Source organism: Labrus mixtus, chromosome 12, assembly GCF_963584025.1.
Source record: "Labrus mixtus chromosome 12, fLabMix1.1, whole genome shotgun sequence".
NCBI lineage: Eukaryota > Metazoa > Chordata > Actinopteri > Labriformes > Labridae > Labrus > Labrus mixtus.
The window spans coordinates 3,476,882-3,487,163 of NC_083623.1; the positions used below are offsets into that span (position 1 = coordinate 3,476,882).

The 10,282-nt window shown below is 42.0% G+C and overlaps 2 protein-coding genes across 4 annotated transcripts in view; both read right to left on the reverse strand.

The window, feature by feature from the left end:
• The window catches only part of angel2 (angel homolog 2 (Drosophila)), a 10,048-nt gene extending 7,135 nt beyond the window's left edge, over positions 1 to 2,913 (reverse strand). The window contains exons 1-2 of one of the 3 annotated variants that reach the window (XM_061051506.1): positions 2,735 to 2,913; positions 1 to 23 (exon numbers count right to left, since the gene is read on the reverse strand). The exon at positions 1 to 23 is cut by the window's left edge and continues 795 nt beyond it. In XM_061051506.1, coding sequence (XP_060907489.1) covers positions 1 to 16 — 16 coding nt within the window. In that variant the 5' untranslated portion in view covers positions 17 to 23; positions 2,735 to 2,913. Of the gene's footprint in view, positions 24 to 1,796; positions 1,965 to 2,734 lie in introns of those variants that run through there. The other 2 variants (XM_061051505.1, XM_061051504.1) reach the window with 2 other exon arrangements.
• A 1,797-nt stretch (positions 2,914 to 4,710) lies between these two features.
• Positions 4,711 to 10,282, reverse strand: part of galnt14 (UDP-N-acetyl-alpha-D-galactosamine:polypeptide N-acetylgalactosaminyltransferase 14 (GalNAc-T14)) — a 187,704-nt gene continuing 182,132 nt past the window's right edge. Inside the window, exon 15 of the mRNA XM_061051537.1 lies at positions 4,711 to 6,614. Coding sequence (XP_060907520.1) covers positions 6,456 to 6,614 — 159 coding nt within the window. The 3' untranslated portion in view covers positions 4,711 to 6,455. The remainder of the gene's footprint in view (positions 6,615 to 10,282) is intronic.

Consider the following 10,282-nt stretch of genomic DNA (forward strand, 5'->3'; position numbering starts at 1 on the left):
GCTGCCGAAGGAACATGTGGTGGCTGGAGGAAGGAAAAAAAAGATTTTAGAAACCTCGTAATTAAAGTAGTTAAATAAAACAATACGTTTTTAAGTCATTTTTCATGCAAAAAAAAAAAAATTGTGGGAAATTGTTGATTTAGTTTCCATAGTTTAGTTTTATTTCATTATAAGGTTGCTGCTTACTTTTCTGGACTTAAGAGACTCTGTACTTATCAGTGTCACTTTTTGCAACAACAAAATTATTAAAGGAGGAGATATTATCCCCCTCCTCCACCTTTTCAAACAGTCCCCCTCCTCCACCTTTTCAAACAGTCCCCTCCTCCACCTTTTCAAACAGCCCCCCTGTGGTCTAAATGAAACATCTGTGCTGTGCTTTGATCAAAATATAACATGAATCAAGCACCAGAGGAGGTTTGTGACCCTGTATAAACCAGCTCTCTCAGAACGCTCCGTTTTGGTGTGTGTGTCTCTTTAAATGCAATGAGCCCCGCCCCCTGAGTTTTCCCCGTAGACATCACTCCTCTGTAGCGAGAATAAAGACAGCGGACCGTGTAAAAGTTTAGCTCTAGACTGGAGGTGGAGTCCATGGGTGGAGATACCAGGGGAGGGGAGGGGATTTCTTTTTACCAGAATCCCACTGTGACATCACAAGGAGAGCAAATTTGAGACGGAGCATTTTTCTCTGTGTTGTAAGCAGTGGTGGGCGATAAAAAGATCTTAACGTGCTGACGATCTGCCAAAGCAGAGAGATCGTAGAATCGGACTCATGTGTTTATTCTCTCATGCTGCAGTTTATGCTCCGACACAGACTCCCTCTCTTTTGCTCCGCAGCAGTGAAAATGAAACTTAAAAGTAAAGTCCGCAAAAACAACTCCATTCCAGTTATATGTAACTGTTCTGATATTTTTCCAAACCGACACGCCGTGAGCAACAGTTAACTTATCTGCATAGTGTGCACAGTTAAGTTTACATCTCGGATAGCGACACCATTTAACGAGCCGGAGAGACGTTAACAGTCTGCAGAGAGTCAGACAGAGAGGAGCTCAGACAGACAGTCAGTGGAGATATAACCCCGGTGTTTCAAATGTTGCTGTCTGTGTTTTCTGCTCTCTCTCAGTTTTTAAAAGTTACTTATCAAGCTTCTCCACCTGAAGCTCACCTGTTGTGATAACTGAACCTATAGGGATTAGGCTAAACGACGTTACAAAGCAGCAGGCAGGTGAGAGTGAGTAACCATGGTGACTGTCTGTCTGTCAATCAACAATGTCCCGCCCCCTCTATGAATTAAACTCTTCTGTCAGTAAAACTTACTTTGATCATGTGTCACAGAATGAACACATTCTGTATCATGTTTGATTATATATAAACTAAACTAAAGTTAGTCCAATGATGTCATAAAAACAACAAAGACTGCAGAGCCTGTATGAAGCTCCAGCTGGAGGAACTCTGCAGGACTAAAATAGAACAGAAACACAAGAACTATAAGTCTACATGTTTTAAATGACTTATTCAGACCACAAACAAAGAACTGGATGAGTTTATTTAACATGTTGTGGGTCAGTAGACTCTCAGGTTACACAGATAAATGTTCAATAACACTGAAGAAGAGGATTATTCATAATATGCCCCCTTTAAGTTTTAGTATCGTTACATCCCTGATCATTTGATCCTCACCAGGACTCAGGACGATGAAACTACAGCAAAGTAAAAACAGCTAAAAGTTTCAGACAAACTTTAACTGATCAGCTCGAGAGTTAATTTATTATTATTACATTAATTATTAATTTACTTACTTCTGTCCGGCGCCGGAATAAACATCGTTTAAGTTTCGTCTTGGCTGCATATCGATAAGTTATCATAAAGAAACATTATTGATGTTTTTTAGACGCTTTGTTTAATTTCACAGAATGCAAAACAAGCAGCAGGGTTCTGTGTCCCTTACGTATGACGTAATCAACAACGTCAACACCAAGCGCGGCGGAAACCTCGTGATGCATTCAGGTACTCCAGGGGAAGCTTGTGTTTCCAGCTTTCAAGAACAACTGGATAGGCGGTCAGTGAGCCTACTTTAGGAAGTTTTACGCTATTAAGTCAAACAGATAACAATAATAATAATAATAATAATAATAATAATAATAATAATAATAATAATAAATGTATGATTCTTTAATTCAATAAAAAATAAAAACATTTTAGATAAAACAAGAGTTTTGTTTAAAAAAAAATCCGGTAAAAGCAAACTACTTTCAACACACGTATTTATTTATTTCCCGCTGAATTGTCTTCTTCCTGTAACACAATGAAACGATACTGTTCATATTACTATTATAATCTATTTTACCGTTTTATGAGCCATTAGTCTATTTGATAACAACATTTCCGAGTGCACTTAAACACAGCATCACAGCTCGACTCGCTTCAGTCCATGTCGCTGGAACTTGTAGTGTTTTACTTCGTTTCTTTACGTCGAATGGAAGGAGGCGAACCAATGAACGGACTACAGGTGCTGCGATTATATCCGTCCGACTGGAAACGTACTCTGCTCTCACGACAACATTATTACTTGAACGCATCCAGAAATATCAGGATTTCTTACGTAGTGATAACACGTCAGGCTCATTATTTAACACGATGAAACATCAGTAGGATTTCGTGTTTTTATTCATTTCAAGAGAATATTTCGAGAAACTGCGGGGAAGAAAAGGCGACATGAAAAGATCATTGTACTTACGTGAAAACGAGCCTCTTCTAGAAGACAGCGGTCCCGTTTCAAAGGGTTTCAAACGGAAAGATGTCCGCTGTTAACGTGTCTCATCTTCTGTTACCGAATATCTTTACGTGAAGTCGAAAAGACCGGAGGAAATACCCGCTGTCAAAAAAAGGATAAGGGGTGTCAGAGAGGAGTCTGCGGACTTCACACACACGTCTCCTCAACCTGTCTCTCTCTCTTTCTCTGTGTGTGTGTGTGTGTGTGTGTGTGTGTGTGTGTGTGTGTGTGTGTGTGTGTGTGTGTGCGTGTGTGTGTGTGTGTGCGCACCATACACCCAGCCTCTCTCACCTTCATTTGTTATCTCTTAAATTGCATGAAAGCATCAAAATAAAAGATGAGTTATCCTTCCTCTGATGTAAATATTAATTCATCCCCACAAATAAACTCAAACTGTGCACAGGTTACCTCCAATCAACATAATTTCTAATCCCTTTAGCCTCCTCTCTCAGGGCAGAGTAACATCCTCTTCTCTGATTGGCTGACAGATCAGCCTTGTGCATATTTTGTGTTGTAAGAATAGATTTCCACCACACAGATCATATAATCAGTTTTACTTACCTCTCAGCTCACTTGGAGTAATTCAAAGTGAAGAGGAAAGATCTTTATAGAGAAGATAACACTGAATCTAGTAGCCTCATAATTAGGGGTAAAAGGTGACATTAGAATCAACTTTTCATGCCACGTGTTTGGAGGTATGTGAGGTTAGAGAGTGGGAACAGGAGAGTCAGTAATAAAAGAATCTGATAAAGATCTGCACTCAAACTCTCACTGACGTTTAAGGGTTGTAAAGGTTTCAAGTTGACCTACATGATACACTGCTGATAGTTTTATCTATAGCCGTGTGACATGTTGACATTATATCCCAAAAGGGTCGCTCGGGAGAAACATCGCCCATCATGAAATTGTTTGTTTTTTGCCTCAAAAAATATTTAAACATGTCTGCCGATCTCAGGGTTCATAACATTCCCTCTGTACTAACAGACGTGGAGATCATTTCATTGGTAGTTGTGAACTTGAAGTAGTCATTGTAGATCAGTGGTTCTCAACTCGTCCAGCCACCGCCAACTCCCCCGTGAAACATCTTGATGCAAATTTCTGATATTTTTTTTTCGACCAATCACATTTATTCACTGAAGAATTGTGCAGTTTGGACCTCATGTGAGGCACAAAACATGTGACACCGGCAAGAAACTGAACATAACAAACAAGTTTAAAAAAGTGATTCTCATTTTTACACACATTTGCGACCCTCTGAAAACGGCTCTGCGACCCACCTCTGGGTCCCGACCCACCAGTTGAGAACCACCGTTGTAGAAGAAGTAACAAATGGGTGTGTGTGTGTGTGTGTGTGTGTGTGTGTGTGTGTGTATATATGTGTGTGTGTGTGTGTGTGTGTATGTGTGTGTGTGTGAGTGTGTGTCTGTATGTGTGTGTATATATGTGTGTGTGTGTGTGTGTGTGTGTGTATGTGTGTCTGTATGTGTGTGTATATATGTGTGTGTGTGTGTGTGTGTGTGTGTGTGTGTGTGTGTATATATGTGTGTGTATATGTATGTGTGTGTGTGTATATATGTGTGTGTGTGTGTGTGTGTCTGTATGTGTGTGTGTGTGTGTGTGTGTGTGTATATATGTGTGTATATATGTGTGTGTATATGTGTGTGTGTGTGTGTGTGTGTGTATATATGTGTGTGTGTGTGTGTGTGTGTGTGTGTGTGTGTGTGTGTGTGTGTGTGTGTGTGTGTGTGTAGTATATAGAAGTGACAGATATCAGTGTCACATTCTGTCCAGCATGAATATCTTTAAAAAAAAAAACAAGGACATTGAAAAGAGCGAGCCGTTATAAAATCTTTATTCAGGAGTCAAACAGGATATCAAAACGACGCAGTCGATGAACTCAGTTTGTTTCCAAAATTAGAAATCCATCATCTGAAAGAAAAAACAAACAACTCAAACGAGTTCTATTCTTATAACGTTGTAGGTCTGTGTTTAACTCGAGTTGTGTTTCGACTCTGTTGGAATCTGAAATGAAAAACCAAAGAAGACTGTCACATGACGGCGGGGTCAAAGGTCAGATCTCCACAGCAGCTGCAGTTTGAACCGTCACGAACGACCCTGTGTCCGGCTGTGAGGGTCCAAACAAACAACAAAACAAGCAGACGATGTCAGAGATGTGAGCTCATATAGGTTACTTCAGACTCAAAACATCAATCCAGACAATTTAACAAAACTTCTAAACGTCCACCAGCCTCCAGTGTGAGATGTGCTGCAGACACGCTCTCCTCTCTGTTACTTATTATGTCTCTGTTTGTTCACCTGTAGCCCTTTTCTGCTTGTGTGTCAGCAGACCAGCCGGTGTGTCCGAATTTGTTCAATATGTTTCGCCTAAAGTCGATAGTGTGTCGCTCACTTCGCATACTTTGGACCAGATTCAGTTTGAAATCCTTCCAGTCAAAAGGAAGATTAAGATATGATTTTATGGACATTATCAACACAATCCCCCCCCCCCCCCCAAAAAAAGAACTCCACACTGACCATGTTGGACTTTTTCATGAAATCAGAAAGCTGGGAAAAGTGGGACATTTGTGGAAACTGGTAAATTATTTTTGAAGAACCAACAACTCAAAATCCCAAAAGACATTCCTCCAAAACGCAGAGTGATGCGATCCTTGATTTATGGTGCCCAGTGAGTCCAAAATAAGTGTTTTAAGCAAACCCATGGTGCCACACTTCATGCCCATGGAGGCATCAGTAATGTTTCATATCCTCACAGGAGCTTTAACAATGATCCTCTCCCAAACCTGACCAAAAAAGTGTTCATGCTTAAAGCTACACAAGTTACACCATGTTTGGAAAGAGCTGCAGATTTCTACATTTCTATTAAAAGATCATCGTTTGTGTTAAGCAGTAAGTCAATTTGAGGGTTTACAGGAGAAACAAAAACACTCCCTTGTACCTGTGAAACCTGGATTCAAACTTGGAGGCAGAACCCTTTGCCACTTACCCGAACATGACAGAAATGCAGCACGAGGTGGAAGTGTAATCAACAACATAAACACGAGGAGACACGCCTGCTGATTTTTAAAAAAACATGAGTGAACTTGGACTGTGTGTTTATCAAGTCACCAAGATGCAGGTTTGGTTTATGAACAATGAGTCTTAAAATGTAGTGCACGTGATATGAAGCGGTCGAGTGAACAAACAAACAAAACAGGTTGTGCTTCGTTTGAAATGTCAGATTCTTAAACAAAAACACTTTCATTGCGAAAGATTACAACAAGCTTATTTTGATTTATTCTTCCTCTAGCATGAGCGCGAGTCTTTAACAGGTCAGAGTTTTTAAGGTGCACTTGGTTCGACTTTTATTTTTTCAAACTTCTCCACAGCCTCAAACAAAACAAAACAAAAACAGACTTTTCTGATGATTCTCTTCCTCGAGCGAAGTCTCCATCCAGTCTGGATTCTCGACCTGACGCATCCACATGTTATAAAAACAGTAAAAAAGTCTTTAACTCTCCTCCCAGCGACCCTTTAAAGCAGCACCTCGACGTCTGTGACGAGCTCATGCATCGGACAGAAGCAGCCGTCTCTGTCTCTCTGAGGCCGTGAACCACTCACAGCACCTTTTCTTTTTGTTGTTTGTTGTTGTTGTGGTTGGAGGTGAAAGGTCACAGGGTTTTGGGGGTCATGAGAAGGGCACCTCCCATCTCTGTGTGTACGCGCTCAGTTCACACGGGCTGATGACCAGCATCCGAGAGGAGTCCATCCCGTCCAGAGCCATCTCCGAGTCCAGACAGAACCTGGAGACCAGATGCTCCAGGTGAGTCCCGGACTTCTGCCACCGCTGGAGGACAGAAAACACACAAAGAGAATAAAGTTTAGAGTTAACGTCTCCGTTCTAAACCAACAATTCACCCTCATTTAGATTCTTCACGATGTGGAGCACAAGACGGTTTTAATGTAGCAAGCAAAAGTCACCATCTGCACAGTGCGGTCAGCTGAGGCCTGTGTGAAAAGGTCAAAGGTCAATCATGCTCTGAGGGCAGAAAAAGCTGCAAAATGCTGAGAGATATGAATCTACTGGAATGTGCCTTTTACCTACAAAGAAAACACACCCATGAACTCTGACATTTCAGACAGCTTCTTTCTGTGTTCAGTCACTTCAGATGATGTAAAACTACTTTTTTAATGCGCCGTTAAGCTCGAGTCCTCGATTCCCCGAGTCTCTACCTCTGAGATGAGGAGAAAACCGTGTCATGGAAACGCAAATATCTGATATTTTTCAATCATTCAGATTTTACATGATGAAACAATCGTATTTAAAAGGCGCTTCATAGACTTTTTGACAACACTTTTCTTCCCGACCCACTGAAAACAGCTCCGAGACCCACTTTTGGGTCCCCGACCCACCTGTTGAGAGCCACTGCTTTAAATAACTCACAACAGATTGTTGTAACCACGGGAGAAACCTAATAGTTACAAGAGGAACACACAATATCTCTAACCTGCTTGGGTTTTTTTTTACAGCTCTTCCATTCACTCCTTTAGTGTAAATGATTGACAGGTGTCATGTCCCGCCCCCTTGATTAGCTGATCATTGGGCTAAATTCATTCAGCCCACCGAGAAACTAACAGCAGCTTTTTTTAAACTTCAGAAACGATCTGACTGAACATCGTCTGTAAAATAGATTGCAGTAAATCAGTATGATGGAGTCAAAAACGATCTCTAAGAAAATACAAAATGTGGACAGCCAATCAGAGGGCTGATACCAGATCATGCTTTTTAAGAAAGCCTTCAAACTCTTATCTTCAAAACAACCTTTAGTTAATGATGTAAGTACTGTTTCAAATCGACTCACTAACACTAAAATAAACATCATGCACGCTCGTTTCACTGTTCTTGTGATGACTATAAGTCACCACTAGAGGGAGCTCTAGCAACACGTTTAGATCTCATCCGGTGGTTCTCTGACCAGACGAAGCAATTTTCAGAAAGTGTGTTTAGTTTAGTGTATGTGTGCGCATGTGTGTGTGTGTGCGTGTGCGTGTGTGTGTGTGTGTGTGTGTGTGTGTGTGTGTGTGTGTGAAAAACTGAAAGAAAGAGAGGGAGTGTGTGTGTGTGCATTATTCATGGTTGGATTCTTCAGCTGGAAAACAAAGCAGCCGATATGATCGGACATGAAAGGAGGCTTTTATCCAGCTGTGGGTCTGAAACGCACTCATCAGAGAGAGGGAGAGAGAGAGAGAGAGGGAGAGAGAGAGAGAGGGAGAGAGAGAGAGAGAGAGAGGGAGAGAGACAGAGAGGGAGAGAGAGAGAGAGAGAGAGGGAGAGAGAGAGAGAGAGAGAGGGAGAGAGACAGAGAGGGAGAGAGAGAGAGGGAGAGAGACAGAGAGGGAGAGAGAGAGAGAGAGAGAGGGAGAGAGAGAGAGAGAGAGAGGGAGAGAGACAGAGAGGGAGAGAGAGAGAGGGAGAGAGAGAGGGAGTGAGTGTGTGTGTGGGTTGTATTTGGGTTTATATCTCTGTATCGGGGAGCGGCCATATTGTGTTTTCTGGGCTTCTGAAGCGTGTCCCTGTCATGTATCTTTATCTCATACGGCCTTGGAATAACACACACACACACACACACACACACACACACACACACACACACACACACAGAGAGAGACTGCGTTGTGGGTCTTCTTCTTCTGCTGCGTCGTCGAGATGACACGCTCATCACAGTGCAGCGTGGGGCCGCCGAGTCTTTTTTAATTGAAAAAAAAAGATGGAGGGATAATTAAAAGTAAATCAATTAGTATTCGCTTCATTACTGCGAGCTCTGCTGACGCCGGCCGCAGAGAGAGGAACACTTCACATCTGTCCTCCTCTACACATCAGCGTCTCCATTTTTAAAAAACTCTTACACACTTCTAACTTCTCACCCAGAGTGATGAAGGGACTACAGACCGTCCCATGATGCACCTGGGTTTGACTCAGGTCATGAACACACTTAGACTTGAGTTACCGCTGAGATTTTTTTGCAGGTTTTGAAATTGTCATGGCAACGTCTTGGTTCACGTTCCTCAGCGTGTTAGATGCCGTGTCGTCCCTTAACCACCGCCTGACGACCAGCGACCACCATCGGACTTTATCGTCCCACAACCACCGTTTTTTCTCCTTCATACACGACCTCCACCTCAGCAGCAAGGAAGTGTGGACAACAGGAACGAGAGGAACACAAAGGAGAAATCCTTCCTGCATAAAGCGTCTCGAGATCACACTTGCTATGAATTGCCGCTTTACAAATAATGATTGATTGACATCATGCCGCATGTCGTTGCGGGCGGAATTACGAGATCTGTATCGCACAGTGCGTCTTATAATAAACTGATAAGATCGCAAAAAGTCATCATTATATTTATTTAATACGGACAGTAATAATGTTGCAACACTTTGTTATTAAAGTTATTATTATTATTATTATTATGTTATTATTATTAATAATAAGTTATAAGCTGGTATTATTATGTTATTATTATGTTATTAAAATTATTTTTATTTTGTATTATTATATTTTACTTTTTCCCCCCTTATTTTATAAATGTGTATATATGTGCATGCATGTGTATATCTTTTTTTTTTTTTTCCTTAGAATTTATTTAATTGTAATTGTGTGTGTTGGAATTTTTTTTTTTTAATTCAATAAACATATCGTTTAAAAAATAAATAAAAGTTTGGCCTCATCCTACAGACTCCATGTATCAGGACTGAAGTCATAATGGAAGATAACTGAGTGTGCACGAGGACGGCTCACGAGGACTTCTCTCTTCTTCTACGTCTTTGCTCTGTGATGCCGTGCTCGGTGACATTCCTGATTTCCTCCCGTCCGATCATCTGCACGTCACGAGAGTGGACACAGATCGTAAGCTGTGATTGGACACAGTGTGACTTGTCTCTGAGTCGAGTGACTCCAGGAATTTAAGGCACCGCGACCACCTGATCTGACACTGTGACCATCTGGAAAAACCCCAAATGTCATGTCCAGTTTGTCAAGGTATCACGCTGCATCATTAGTCAGGGGGGGGGGGAGGGGGGGGGGGGGGGGTCTGTGATTACAAACTGCAGACATTCAGTCAATGTAGAGTTATTGAATATGGTAGTTGCAGTAAATATCCTTGTTGTCATTCTGAAGACGATGCTGTGAAAGCCGCTGCATCTCTCTAATCCTCTCTTCTCTGTCCCTCCCTGTTTTCTCCTCCTTGTCCTCTATTTACACTCCGGCGTCACTCCTCTGTTTCCTCAGTCGTTGGTGACCTCCCTCCCTCTTTCTCTCTCCATTGTTTTTCTGTCCTCAAGGAGATGTGGCCTCTCATCTTGTCTCCTGAGTGTGTGCATGTTGTTCTTCCTCTCCTCTCCTCCTCCCCTCTCCTCTCCTCCTCTCCTCTCCCCTCTCCTCTCCCCTCTCATCCTCTCCCCTCCTCTCCTCCCTTCCTCTCCTCTCCTCCCCTCTCCTCCTCTCCTCTCCCCTCCTC